Here is a 15,474-nt window from a genome sequence, read left to right as displayed (position 1 = left end):
ATTCCAAACAATGGTAATGAATAATTTAAAATAATTAGTTAAAATAATTGGGGATAAATTTTAAACCTCATAAAAACAGTAAAAACGTACTGTTTAACATCAGAATTAAGAGTATTATTATGAAATACTTCTTCAATGTTTGCAATAAACAAATACATGAATCATGGGCGATGTATGTATGTTTATAGTTTGGGAAGTGTGATCAACCGAACTCGATTTCGAATCAAATACAAAAACAATAACAATTTACCCGTTAACAAGTAAACATCTACATTATGCGCATGAAATAGTACATTAATCATTGTAAATACTGTATATTTTTATAAGAATAGAATTATCATTAATTACCTAAAATACATAAAATCAGCATGCAGTTGCTTTTGCAGAAAATACATTATTATTATTATTATTTTTAGAGTTAAAGTATCGAATTTTAAATTAGTATCGAAAAATTATTGACTAACTTGTGCTGACCAGTTACTAACTTTTGAACATATTGAAAATGATGCTGAACATCATAACACATCGGATATAAGTAATAAAATTTATTATACCATTAAAGTAAAGTGATCTTCAATGAGTTTTGGTCTATCTTGCATATACGTTTGGTTTTGATGAAAAGTATATTTTATAGTTTTTCAGCCTTTTTGTTTTTTTAAGTAATTTTAATTAAAATTGCTTAAACGATTACAATAACTTACCCTACGAGAAGTCCAAAAATCGAAAATGAAATTTTTTGCACATCTTCACGTTTTGAAGGTTTCTGAACATTTTGGCTTATCTCAGAAAATTTTTTGTCCATGTCTTCGGACGCACGGATTAACTGATTTGAACGGTTCAAAAAACATTCGATTTCTATTGATAGGAAAATGTGCTGATTAGTTTTTGGCAAAAGCAGGTCTAGTCAGGATCTATTCTATTCCAGCTCTAATAGCGTATATTAAAGTTTTTGCGGTTAAAAAACTCGTAGTTGAATATGTGTCCCGGTCTGTCGGTTAACCGCTCGCAATTTTTTTTTTTCTACTTTTCCCAAGAGCAATCGTTTCGTCAACACAAGCAGAAAGTTTTTTGAATCATTCAAATCGGATATTTAGTTTTCTCAAAAACTGCCATTTTTTGCACATTTAGCTCAGTATCTCCAAAACGGCTTGATTTGTCTTTGCCAAAAACTAATCACCACTTCTCACCGTCATTACAAATTGAATGTTTTTTGGATCATTCAAATCGGATGCTCCGTTCTCTCAAAAACTTAATTTCTATTTTCTGCACTCTTTGCTCCGTATCTCCGAAACGGCTGGACCTGCCTTTGCCAAAAACTAACGAGGACATCTCCCTATCAATAGAAATCGAATGTTTTCGTCGGACCAAGGCCAAGATATAAGCGAATGTTTTAGTTGGTATTATACCCAGGCGGTTTGAGTTTGGCATACCCAGACAAAAGACCCAGTCTGGGATGCATAAACGCAATTCCTTCGCTATACAAAATAAACATTGTTCTACATTGTTTTTACACTACCATTCGATAGTTTTTTTTCATTTCCTATTTAAATTGCAATCTGTCTTATAATGAAAGCACAGAGACTTAACAAAAGCTAAAATCTTCTTAAAGAACTACCCAGTGATAAGTTTTCTAAATTATGAAAAACATTTTTTACTATTTAGTGAATTGTATGCATTTTTGGATAGTGATAAAACGATTCGAATTGCGATAATAATTAAAACATCTTCTAGATAATGTTTCTTTCAGACTTGAAAACACTCAATTGTACAATTGTAAATGTAAAAAATATAACGTCTTCAATGCTCAAAAACGTGTAAAGCAGTTGTTGACTGAGGATTCAAGTTTGTTTACTAAATTTACAGAAATACAAAATTTTACGTCACCCCCATAACATATTAAAGACGCTAGTAAATTCTTATAAATATGTGTTAAGATATATATGTTTCTTTAGTTAAATAATTTAAAAAATTTTTAAAGAATTAATTATTCTATAAAATTATACTTTTCTGTTGTTATATTTATGAAGGTAATTTATTTTACATTTTTTGTCCTTTGGTTTTTAAATTAATAAAATCATAACTTTCAGGAAATGTCAAGTGAACGTTTGACAATGCTAATAGGTACAGACTTATATATTCATATCTATACATAAATCATTGTTGTTTTTCGGATTGTTACAAAATGTTATAAATTTTTATGCTAGTTGTATATGACAATACATTTTTAATAGATTTACAAATATGTATTTAAAATACTTACAAGGAAAATGATTTGAATATTTTACATTCCATCCATCTTTTCCCCATGTCGACAATTTTAAATGAAAATAAACTACACAGTATAATATAAACATTTATTTATTAAATTATTTTGTTTATTTCAAATTAGTGGCACTCAAACAATTAACACTCACTAGGGCTTATTCAATAAAAGGGTATTATTAAAAACTTATTATCTCTAATGAAATGAGGTATTTCAGGTTATAAATACCATTACAAATGACAATAACCATAGATAATAACAAATATACAACCAAATACAGGTTCAATAACATTATGGAACAAAAAATTATATTACATATAAAATAGTCAATAATTTCTCCATTGTATGAAAAATCAAAATTCATAGTACGAAACTAAATTAAATACACCAGGCAATCTAAAATATTTCAGGCAAGTGTTCAATCAATATCTTTTATTTTTAAATTTCGTTATTTTTACCACATAGAAATATAGAATATTTTTTGTGGAGTATACATAATATGAAAATATTTTTAATTCATATACATAAAGATATAATATATAAAGAAAAATTACAACTTCTCACATTTAAATTTCAAACTTAATTTAAGATGCAATAAACAAAAAATACAATCATTTTTTAAATGTGGATGAAATTATATATAATTGCATACAAATAAATAAATATATATATATATATATATATATATATATATATATATACTTGTGTTTGTTTTCCAAATATTCTTTATATCATGTAGAAAATACCTGTAGATGGGAAACAAGTTAATGTAGGATATTGAAATATGTACAGAATTTCTACAATATCAACTTTTTAGAATATATCATCCTAAGACCTCATACATAACAATTGCAAAGGTTACTGTGTTGTATTAATTATAAACTAAAATCAAACCCCCAAAAACCATTTGTAAACTTGACTAGACTCCCTTCTATACCCCTTTAAAATTATTTCATGTGCTTATATAAATTTAAAAATTCTAATTGATTGGAAATATTATATCAATCTGCAAACATCAATGAACACATTATTTATAGATCAGAAATTACGTTCTAGAGTTCATTAATCTTAATGCCAAAGATAAATTTTGATATTAAGATAAATTATTACAGCTGTATAACATAAAACACAGCTGACAATAGACCAATATTATAAACTTTAAATAACAAATTATTAAAATAAATAAATGCATAAAGCAGACACTCAAACTTTAGTGTGACTTAGGTTATTTATGTACACATGATTAATCAACTTAAAAATACAATATAGATATGTTTATTGCACTATAACTGTTAATGTATATAAATTAATTATATAATAGTTTTTCCTTGATTAAAATTTGTTGCCATATCCAATACTTTCGTTACAATTACATTTTTTCAAATCAGCTTGCCATCACTTTTTCATAGTTATAAATTATTCACTCTCATCACATGTAAAACTACATTCACAATCCCTCATTTAGAAATCACATTTTTTATTTGACTCAAACTTATTTTGACTTAATTCATTTCCACTATCATTTTTTATCTTTAAATATTTTTAATTATACGAAATATACTTCTATATATACAAAATATATTCACAAAATTTATGTTTTAAAAAAATTCATACACTGTTTATAATTGTATGTCATCTTAATAATAAAAATCACACTTATTTATATCGAACATATTTCATAGATATGTTTCAACATAAACTAAAACCAATAAAGATAATATTTACAAAAATAATGATATCCTCACTAAATAATTCGATGGCAATAGTGAGGTCAGTTTTGAAAAACCCCAAAAAATTGAGTAGCACTTATGATTTGAGCACAGTGTCGTGCCTTCTTTGTCCCTATACTGATATTTCATAATTCATATCATAAACACTAGCTCGATTATCAGTAGCTGCTTGATTATTAGTAGAACTAGGTGCACTATCTGCCATTTCTATAGAATCTGCCATTTCCAAAGCCCTAACAAAACTAACAGGCCTTCTACTGCCTGGTGTTGGAGCGGTATTAGTGTTTCCTGCCCCACCATTTGCACCTGGCTTTCTTTTCACCTGTGGTGAAGGAGGAAAGACTGGAACTCCTCCTCTAAGAGCAGGATGATAAGAAGGTTGCTGTTGGACTGGGCTCGTGGGATTAGATCTGTAATATTCAAACTGATTTTTATGTTGAGGTTGATGGTGCTGAGCTTGCCCTGGATATGCCATGTTAGTTCCAGAAGGCGACGTTGCCTCTTTCCACATATAAACTCCACGTTGTGGACTACCAGCTAGTTCTCTTATATTGTCCGTTGTATTGTTTGTGCGAGCATAGGAAAGTTCATTATTAGCTCGTACTAATTCTCCTTCAGATAAGAAGCGACGTTGTGGGCTACCACCAGGTCCATTTCGATTTACAATTTGTCCAGTATTAGTTTGATGATGGTTTGGGAAATCATAATATGGAGGTGCTTGTTGCTGCATATGTGGATAATTTTGGCTCATCACCATTTGCCCTGGCTGTTGTCCCACGCCTATAAAATCTGGCCGCCTTGGAGTTGTTGGTGTTCCAGGATTTGATCTATAATTAACATAATTATTTTAAAATCATAGTTTAAGTTTAATTTTCGAGCTCTCGAGTGCATTTTTAGGCAAATTGAAATTATTGTAAATGAGTGAAAATCAGAAGAACCCAATAAATAATTACAAAAACAATTTCAAACATATAAATTCAAATTAAGAATAAGTTTTTATAAACATTTTCAAATGTTTATATGGAAAATAATATTGAATCAAATTATATACTGTAATACCAATGTTTAAAATGCCAATGTCAATAAAATAGAATTTTATGAAAGAAGCTCTTAGTAGATATGAATCTTCTTATTTATCAGTATTCCATTCAGGTCAAAATACCACTTCTTTATATGTATTAAGAAATTATAATAGTAATAAAATATTTTTCACCTCCTCATTGGACTTGATAATGTTAATGGCGTTGCAACACCAAGTGCTCGCATTCTTTGTTGGGTTGAAGAGACAGTTTCTCTTTGCTGCTCTGAAGGTGAAGTCACATCTGTTGGGTAAGCTCGGCCGCCATCAGCTGATCTACATTGTGCAATATAAAAGTTCTTTAAGAAACATCCTTGCTGAGAAATTGAAATTTTTGACTTACAGAAGATCCTTCTTATTTATTATCAAATATTTAGTCATTTGTTTATATTACTCTAAAATTTAAGTGAAAATCATATTATGCAAACTATCTGGATATACAAAATTATGTATATTCAAAATGTCCACCAAAAGCAAATTGTAAAATTTTTCCTTTCTCTGGATTATTTTACTGTATGAACTGTGCATTATTATTGCTCCTAAATATAAGAAAATAACAGACCTTCGGGCATGAGGACTGTGTCGAACAACAGCTGGCGGCGCATATTGTCTTGCCTGTTGCATCTGTCTAGTGTTTTGGCCATCTCCAGGTCCAGAACTATAATAATTATTCTGAGCTAAAGGTTGCCTGCTCCCACCACCTGGATGATGGTGCCGTAACAATGGAGGAGTAGCTTCGCAATCCTGTCCAACAGATTGCATTGGAGGTTCCATATCTGTGTCCGAATTGTCACGACCAGGCGACAACTACGAAAATTATAATTTGAAGCAAAATTAATATTTAGAAATTAGAAAAGGACAAATACAAAAACCCATCTTAAAAATGTACATATAAATATTCAACAAATAAGAAATATTAATAACTAACGAAAATATAATTCATAATGACAAAGTTCTTAATCTAATAAGTTATTAATCTACAACTTTCATAATAAGTCAATTGAGACAAAAAAATCAATTTTACTCGGATAGAAACTAATTTTGCGCTTAAAAATAATTTTAAATTTGCATTTGTAATAAAATTTATAGTGACGAATATTTTTGTAGGAAATAGGATAAAATAGGTTAAATGATAAATAGAATTACAGCTAATATTCGTTATATTATTTCAAAAATAATTACCACAAAAAAAAATCAACATGCAGTATAAAATATATACAAATGTACAAATTATATATATATATATATATATATATATATATATATAAATTGAATGTTAATGTTTGCAGCCACTCGGCGAATAAAAGAACAATAAATAATGAACTATTTATTTATACGTTTCGACATGGTATGGTGTCATCATTCAGCAATTTTTTTAAAATTTATACAGTATCTAAAAGAATTTTTACAAAGATTAAATTTAAATATATTAATATAAAATAATTAAACAAGTAAAAAAATTGATACATACTACACCAGGGAAAACAATCACAAAATTTAAACTAACAAAATTGAAAATAATACATAATAATTAAGTAAAATTTTGAAGTTAAACCAGCGTTAAACAAGTTTATAGTGTACAGCGTTAAAGTTTTTGTATGAACGAGCACAAAACCTAGCGCTAACTTTGTAAAAATTCTTTTAGATACTGTATATATGAAAAAAAAAAGCTTAATAATGACACATACTGTGGTGAAACGTATAAATAAATAGTTCATTATTTATTGTTCTTTTATCCAACGATTGGCTGCAAACATTAACATTCAAGATATGTCTCAACGTGGAACAAGAAGATCTAAATCTTATATATATATACCAGTCCTGTTTCCTTCATCTACACATTCATAGTAAGAAAAAAGTTATTGGCTATTTAAAAGCTTAAAAACAGATCGATTCATTAAATTTCATATAATTAAATACACATGCACTCAACTGATATATGCAGGATCATTGGACTTGTAAATGGATAGGAGTAAGGATCTCTTGGCTGGTAAAAATGATTTGACACATCAGATACGACCTCGTTAGTTATTGGGTACATCATGGATGTTTTTAGATGGCTTTATAGCGAATTCATATACCCAAGGTGACGTTTATCTAGACGAATCTATATACATAACGCAAGGACCCTGTTTCATAAATGATAATTATAATACATATGCTAAATATGCGTATCTTCGAAGTACAAATTTTCCTCGTGAAGACATCTTGTAATAATGTAGCTTGGAAATTAGTTTTCAATATATTTTGTAGTATATTCTTGAACTCAGGTATAGAATGAATCGTCAGACTGGCTGGACTCGATCGACTCTCCTGACGCAACGTACCCCAGATAAGGGATGAAAATGCCGCACACATTGACATCCTGCCAACTGCCAGATCCTGTAGTCTGACCATTTTATGTTCCAATAACAAAATCATAAGATATGACGATCGACCACGGTTTTTGAGATTTATTGCATTTCGTTAAACATATTTTAATGTTGATAAGTGAAATTCCCGAACCAAGCCAGTCGCTCGTGTCTAATTGTATTCAACAAACAATAAATAACGAAAAAAAATTAAACATCCGCCGCGAAAGCTTAATGTTAATCAAATCTTCTGCGGAAGTAGAAAAATCGAAATTCCAAATATTTTTGATTCCAAATTTTTTAATGACGGTACAGCTGTACAAGAATTTTCAACAATGCGTAATTATGATAAACTTAAATGCGTCAATTATCTCGAACGGTTTCGAATGTTTAGTTATTGCAATCGCGCGACTACAATATTATAAATAAAAATATCAATTATAAATAAATTTCTACTATTTTAAAAATTTAAAATTTAATTTTAAGTTTAATGTTTATTGTCGAGAAAAGTATTACATTTTATTAAGAATAGCATGAGGTTATTTACCGTAATATATTGAACACGGTTGTTACACAAATATGAGGAACAAGAATTACTGAAGTTTCTTATAAGCATAATTAGACTTAATTAAATAATTAACTAAGATCAAAACTTCTCAAAACTCGTGGTCTTTCGTATTACAATAAGAAGCTGTTTATAGGAATACCAATGATACAGAAAATAATTAAGCTTGAAATCTTGTAAACCAGAATTTATTTAAAATTTGCAATAAAATTTGGCAGTTTTTATGTCCAAGTCGATGATGTTTATCATTATTATAATACAAAGCAAGAACAAAATATGGTATCAAGCTTCAACAAAATTTCGATTATCGATTTTATGCCTTTGCCATGCAACATGTGTGTACAGTTTTGTGCAACCTGCTGTAACCATATTTTTAACGCACCTCGTACACATTTTAATATCTATATTTACATATTTTTGGGTTTGCTAATCCTTTTATTAACACCAAGTAAAAATATCTGAAGTAGTTAAGAAACTATTTGTCTACATGTTTCCAATAGTTCAATAGCAATCCATAATCTGTTATACTATATATATTGCTAAATAAAATAATGAAAAAAAATGTTTCAAGACATCATTTAGCGGCGTGGATAATGGCTAAAATTTTATTCGCATGTCGAAAAAATCCGGCCGTTGCAAGTTTTTACAGGTCCATCAGGCCACTTCTTTCTTTCAAATATTTCGATAGGTCAAAAATAAAGAACATTAATACTAATTTCCAATATAAAATGTTATCTACTCGAAAGTTCCAATTATTTGTTCATGATTTTATTGTAAGAATTACATTAAAAGAACATCAGAAGAATACATTACTTTACAGAGTCTCTATTAAGTTTATCATCTGAAAGACCTATTTAGAACTTAGATTTGCCATCTGACCTTTAACTTCAAGAAATATTTTAGATATTTTAAAAATTTATTTTGTAGAAGGTTCAAGAAAATTTATATCAATAAGTTTCCAAATTTTGTTAAAAAATTCAAGGAGAGAAGACATTTTTATTAATCCTCGAATATTTCTTCCACTTCAAAAATATTAGAGAAGACGTACAATCAACTCATCTATAAGCACATGCCCAATTTTTAAATTATGTAAATATATGTAAATTTCGACCATAAAGAGCTTGGTTCTAACCGCTAGTATATAACCATGATGCTCATAAAATTAATGCAATTTTCTTATTGTAAGTACTACAGTTTATTGAACTAGTGGTTGTCTCGAAGTAGAAGGTGCAAGTCAATAGTTTTGATTTCTTAATAGTTTTACCTGGTGATATATCCGAATTTACAAACCTTATAATATATATGTAATTAATTTTCAAAAGTTGACAATGATATTCCTATATTAACATTTTATATTCAATATTGCAAAATCATATCTTTTCTTCACTTTTAAATTATCACTAACTGATTAAAAATAGTTAATATTCACGCAATCACTTTTACAATATTATGCAACATACTCCCCAGCACAATAAAGAAAGTATTAAGAATGTTAGATATTTTACATCATTAATTAAAAGAAAAGAAGTAGTTTCATGTGATTGCAAGTAACTTGATAATAACATCTTCAAATTTATCCTTAACAATGTGAACATTCATATTTCTACAGCATCATTTAGTACCTCCATTGTATTTGCCTCAAATTAAGAATGGAATATGGAATACTTGACTTAGCTTGTTGTTTTGTTCGATATGCACTTTTTGAAAACAAGAGATAACGAAACATAACACAAGAAATACCGAAAAACGGAGTCGTATTAAAACATTTCATACCATACTGAGGAGTAAATTATTATGCATAATAATCGCATAATAAAGTATATCAATTTATATTCAATTTATTCTAAACAAACCTTGTCCGCCTGGAAAGCCATGGAATAGGAACTTATTAGGATTAAGGTTATGATTACCTAAACTTTAAACAATATTTTGCTATTTTATCAGCCTTTACAAATATGCAACAAATAAATAGACATTACTTCAAAGCATGTAATACAGAAAATTAAGCACTAACTATATCACATATTATGTACAATAAAACTCATTGTCCAACTATAAACTTCATGCATATTATTGAATATAAATTATCAATTTGAATTTATAAATTATAATCAGGAACAGAACATACAAACTATAATATTTAAAGCAAGGTTTAATTTAAAATATATTCAAAATATTTTGTAAAAACATCAACATATAAATGAAAAATCCAATTTCAAAATTAAGATTGTTATGCACATTATGCATAAATTTTGTGGATTTATTTTTCATTAAATAATATTTTCAAGTGTAGATTTGTAAAAACTTCTACATTTTCTACTGTCATGCAGTGAATTCTAAAACTACTCACCTTATTGTAATGTGTATGTTGAGTCCGATTAGAACCGTTGTTATCCAGATACGTCAAAGTCTTTACCTGCGCATCATCCTCACGATGCTGAATGGTGGCGACTCCCGAACCAGGACCGCCGCTACCTACGCCACTAGCAGCCAGCTGCGCCGCTCGTTTTGATATGTATTTTTGTGGCTTCATCAGACTAATAAATATTTTGAAAATTAAATTTCTGATAAGAAATGCTTTAAAAAATTGCAATTTTCAATCTGAACTAAAGTCTATATTATTTATTATTTTATTGATATGTATAAAAAATATGAAGAATTTAAGACTCAAAGAAAAAAGCTGTATTAAATAGATATAACAAATACCTGGGATATTGAGGCCCAAATTGTGTATAACAACAATTGTTCCAACAGCCTCTACTAAATGGATTATAGCCTCCTTTGAACTTTCCCGTCACTTGTTCATTTGTAGTTCTACCACGACTAACTAAAACCATGTGGAATCCTGACAAACCAAAGACAGGAATGGCTAGTAATGTAACTAGGCCCATCAAAACCATACTAAACAAAGATTGGTTAAGAAACAATATATTGGCTGTCCATTATTTGTGATAAACTAATGAATTGTTGTATTAATAATAGTAAAAAATAGGCTTTTTAGCATTAAAAATTAATCATATGATGTAAAATGTTATTGTGTCACAAAAAATGCATGTATCTTTCACTTGAAAGGAGAGAGATATTTATTGTAGAAATTAAATCATCCCCAAAAAAAAATCAAGAATATATTACTTACACTTGTAATAAATATTATACATATAGTGAGATATGTTTCTATAGGAAGCAAATCATTTACTATATACTAAATTTGAAAATATATTAAAACTTATAAGAAAATAAATTAAATATAATGTGTGATTGATTAGTTTTAAAAAGGATACGCTACAATAGGTTCCACTTGCGTAAGTCTTTCCTTATTGTGTAAAATATATAGCAAACATAATGAGAATATGCTTAGCATATGTATTGACAGTGATATCAAGAAAAAGAAGAAAAATCTATAATTTCTTCGTCCTATACAATTATTTACCCAAGGGCAATGATGATCAAAAGTCTGGAAATATAATCAATTATTTAGCAAAAATCATATGATAATGATTATAATAAAAGTACATTTAAATTACCTCTATACAATGATTGCAAACAGAGCAATGTGAACAACGAGGGGGTCTATAAAATTTACAAGTAACACACCACTTCATTCGCACAGTTATCCCATTTATTTCTACATTTTTATATAAAGGAGCTCTAAAATCATCCTCTCGATCCCTCATCCGGGGGCGCTGAAATTTCACAACACAAACTTTTTATTCTGTATAAGGTAATTAAAATTTCAAAATCCAAAAGTTAAGAAATCTATTTTCAATATGCATAATATCAATAATAGCTAATTATGAATACAACTTTCAAAATGCACTTTTTCAATCATCAATTTTTAAAATTGCACTATTTTAATAATATTGTAAACATCAATGTTGTATAATGTAAATCTTATTTTTATTATATACCTTTTGGTATTACACCAGGATCCATAAATGTAGCTAATGTAAAATTTGCTATGACGAAAAATGTTATTACTCCTTGATATGCTGGAACCCATGGATGTCGAAAAATATAATATTGGCATCTAAAAATAATTTTTGACACAATTATTTATCTTCATCTATCACACATTTATTACTTCACTTCTTAACAATCGACATTAAATAACATGATAACTTTGCACTATGTCAACACAAATAAGAAATATTCAAAGAAAGTTGAAATCAATATAAAGAAAATATACATGATTAAAATAAACACAATGTTTCTATTAATAAAGAGGGAATTGAGAAACACTTCAACGGTTGTACGTATACATTTGAGAATTAACACAGTTTTGACTTACGGATAATAAAAGAATAGGAATGTAGTGCCTAATAACAATGTCCAAGCAAACGTTGCTGGAATATATCTGGTTTTTAAATCGCATTTGGGCATTATGTTTACTAATTTTTTAAAGTTAATTGTTATTATAAAAATAACCCACAAAACATTACTGTTTTCTTATATGCCATCGGAGATGAAATAGCAACATGGCCGCACCTTCACATATGAATGACTGTATTGCCTGACTGCATCAATTTGACATCACATTATTTGCCGCTCTTATTTGAAATCAAATTCATATTAATATATATGCTAATCAATAGAAAAGTTAATGAAATGCAATACATGTGCGCTTTATTATTATATAATATTTTATTTTTCACCAATACAATTCTGTCTAAGTATTTGGTATAATTAAAACACATGTTTCCAATGCATACAAATATAATCACATTCAATTTGAAACAATGGATAAATCCACAGATAAATATTCTGTTATTTAATATGTTTCAAACTATTATCTGGTCAAATAATTATCTGTTTATACTTCAAATGTCATAAAATATTAATTACATTTTACATTCAATATATATTAAAATCACTATATACCTAACATATTCAGGACATTTCATCCAATTAATAAAGGAAAGGAGTTCACAAAGTACACTTTAATGAACTAGTCATGCTAAACTTTCTCCACAAAATTAAATATAATATCATATTTATATTCTTAATGATCTATGAAACAAAATCAGTTATTAAATCGAAATATTTATAAAATTAAATTAAATTATCAAAAGTTGAACATCATATTGAATATTTAGAAGTGAATTATAAATTAATTTATAGATTAACATTGGTTAATAATCTATATTGTTGCACTACTCTCTACAAAAGCATTCTGGAATATATTTATGCCCAATGGTGCTTTTTCAAATTCAATGTTAAAAATATATCCCTAAATCACAGAAATAAATCAGCTTTTTGTATTATATGAAATTATCACTTTAATAAAATTGAATCTTCTGTCGTAATAAAATTCACATCAACTAATACTTATTACTGTGATTGCAATATTTTAGGTATTTTACTTTTTAGAATACTTTCTAATATACAGTTACTTTTAATATTATTCTATTACAAGAATATTCATGTTCGAAACAAACCTAAAACGTGCTTTATATAATATCTGTATATACACAGAAGTATAGTTGCATATAAAATTTCAATATATCAATAAAAAATAAACAAAAACAAAAACTAATAATATAAAGATACTAAAAATAATTTGTAAAATCGGTAAAATAAATATAAATTAAATTGAATTCTAGTAAGCCTTATTTTTACAACTTAAATATTTATGTGAGATCTTCAGTTGCATAAATGTACCCTTTTTGTTGTAGAATGTATAAACGTTTTTCAACCGCATCTTTATCTAAAATGAAATGTTTAATTAGAACTTACAATAAAAATTATTTGTAAAGTCTTTCTTACATTTTGTCAACAGAATTCGGTCTTGCTGATGACTAACATGTTGTGAGAGACTATGCAGTAAAATTTGAGCTGTTTGATAACGCTGGAAGCACTCTTCTGGGTTTCCAAAAAGTTCATCTAAAGCGGCTGACTGACACTAGAATGAAAAAAAAATAGTATAATATAATGAATATTTATCAATATTTAGTTACGAAATACATACCATTTCAATAGCATGATTGTAGAGAATCTTATCAGCTGTAATGTTGGTTGTTGAAGCTTTTTGTAATAAACCACTGTTATTCAGCCTTTTAGACTCAGCTAGTGTAGATTTATACTTATTGTTCATCACAGATAAAACTGAAAAATATATTTTATTCATGTAAAAATAAATTTTACTAATAAAAATGTGGCACTGCTTCTTTATGAATGTAAATTAAATACTATAAACTAAACCACAATTGTGGTTGAGGTTAAGCAAGTTTAATCGATATTGCTTAATAACAATGTCCAAGCAAACGTTGCTAAAATATATTTGGTTTTTAAATCGCATTTAGGCATTATGTTACTATTTTTTACAGATAACATATTATTAGTGATAAACTTATAAGTGATGACTAAATTTATAATAAAACAATAACATTTTTTACACTCTATCCGAAATACGTAGAAGCTTGTGTAAGTTTCAGTCAAAATACATTGAAGCTTGTATAAGTTTCAGTCGAAATACTGAAATGAGTTTATAAATAGCAACCCACCGTTTTTAACAGTAGCAGACGGTTGTAACTGACCGTCTTTCAACTGCTTTGTAGCCAAGTTGAGTCCAGAACTTAGCAGATGTAACGCTCTTATTAAAAGCACCAGCTGTTCCGCCCGTTGTGAATTGCCGACAGTGCCAGCCTCGTCGACAACCCAACGCCGAGCCTCAATGGCAGTGCGATTGCCCCCAGCGGGCTGTGACCGATTACTCCCAGAGACATGAGACGGCTCCAATAGCGATGATAACGGTGCTCCACGAGTAGCAGCGAGTTCTAATACACAATCGCTTAGTGCCAAGACAAAGTTCAATTGGCAAGAGTCTCATTGTGTTCCCTCTGTAATAAAATAAAATTCAGACTAGTTAATAAAACAAAGTTTTCGGGTACATATAAATAAAAATTCAATGTTTGTATATGTATAAAATCATGAAATATTGCAAATAGATTTATGAATACAATGAAACAAATGTTCTCTTGCATTTGATCACTAGAATATTCACTATTTTACATTGTAATTTGGATTTGTCTGTAAAATTTATATGTTAACACAAAGTAAAATAACTGTATAGCAAACCTCCAATAAAGTCTCTTCTGGTAATTCTGGGTGCAAGGAATGTTATTGGTTCTTGGTTGCAATGTCCAGGATACTAGGAGTACATTGTGCAGCAGCCTGCATAGTTTCTGGCAGAGTAATGGCCCTAGGACCCATGCCGAAAACGCGGTGGGATTATTATTGTCCAGTCTGGGCTACCCAGGGCTGACATCTTTGGTAAAGCGCTCAATATTGGAGAGCTTGTTCCTGGAAAATTTTATAATAGTACATCTTCATAGTAAAATAATTTTATAAAAATGGATTTAAAACATCTTAAACCATCAACATAGAATGAATATGAATAGAATTAAAGTAATAGTTGAAAGTATAGCTTTTATAGTAGTACTCTTACAAAAACCAGAATGATACTAACCTGACCTACGCAATGGAGAAGT

At 28.5% G+C, this 15,474-nt stretch overlaps 2 protein-coding genes across 2 annotated transcripts; both read right to left on the bottom strand.

Moving 5' to 3' along the window:
* Positions 1 to 4,094: 4,094 nt before the first annotated feature.
* Positions 4,095 to 12,461, bottom strand: LOC113365850 (palmitoyltransferase ZDHHC5-like). Its single transcript, XM_026607394.1, is given in 10 exon segments — positions 4,095 to 4,820; positions 5,207 to 5,347; positions 5,634 to 5,878; positions 10,338 to 10,524; positions 10,694 to 10,888; positions 11,269 to 11,441; positions 11,512 to 11,655; positions 11,657 to 11,670; positions 11,896 to 12,014; positions 12,276 to 12,461. Coding segments are annotated over 10 exon segments (2,025 nt in total). The 5' UTR covers positions 12,368 to 12,461; the 3' UTR covers positions 4,095 to 4,105.
* A 1,130-nt stretch (positions 12,462 to 13,591) lies between these two features.
* Positions 13,592 to 15,196, bottom strand: LOC113367401 (serine/threonine-protein kinase unc-51-like). The gene is made up of 5 exons (XM_026609012.1): positions 15,136 to 15,196; positions 14,488 to 14,760; positions 13,953 to 14,089; positions 13,751 to 13,886; positions 13,592 to 13,691 (listed from the first exon to the last, which is right to left on the bottom strand). The coding sequence occupies exons 1-5, from the start codon at positions 15,194 to 15,196 to the stop codon at positions 13,615 to 13,617; spliced, it is 684 nt and encodes a 227-aa protein (XP_026464797.1). The 3' UTR covers positions 13,592 to 13,614.
* Positions 15,197 to 15,474: the final 278 nt, after the last annotated feature.

The sequence above is a fragment of the Ctenocephalides felis genome, unplaced genomic scaffold (genome assembly GCF_003426905.1).
Source record: "Ctenocephalides felis isolate EL2017-DRISC unplaced genomic scaffold, ASM342690v1 CF-g0.4_SCAFFOLD_01170, whole genome shotgun sequence".
Lineage (NCBI taxonomy): Eukaryota > Metazoa > Arthropoda > Insecta > Siphonaptera > Pulicidae > Ctenocephalides > Ctenocephalides felis.
Note: the sequence above shows the minus strand (reverse complement) of the source record. Positions and strands in the feature narration are given on the sequence as shown.

Bases quoted from the DNA above. Each gene is read 5' to 3' on its own strand.
- LOC113367401 (XM_026609012.1), bottom strand. From the start codon at position 15,196: ATGGGTCCTAGGGCCATTACTCTGCCAGAAACTATGCAGGCTGCTGCA. The intron at 14,761-15,135 runs GTATCCTGGACA...ATTGTGTATTAG, and splicing joins TGCTGCACAATGTACTCCTA to AACTCGCTGCTACTCGTGGA. The intron at 14,090-14,487 runs GTGGGTTGCTAT...TATATTTTTCAG, and splicing joins GTCTGCTACTGTTAAAAACG to TTTTATCTGTGATGAACAAT.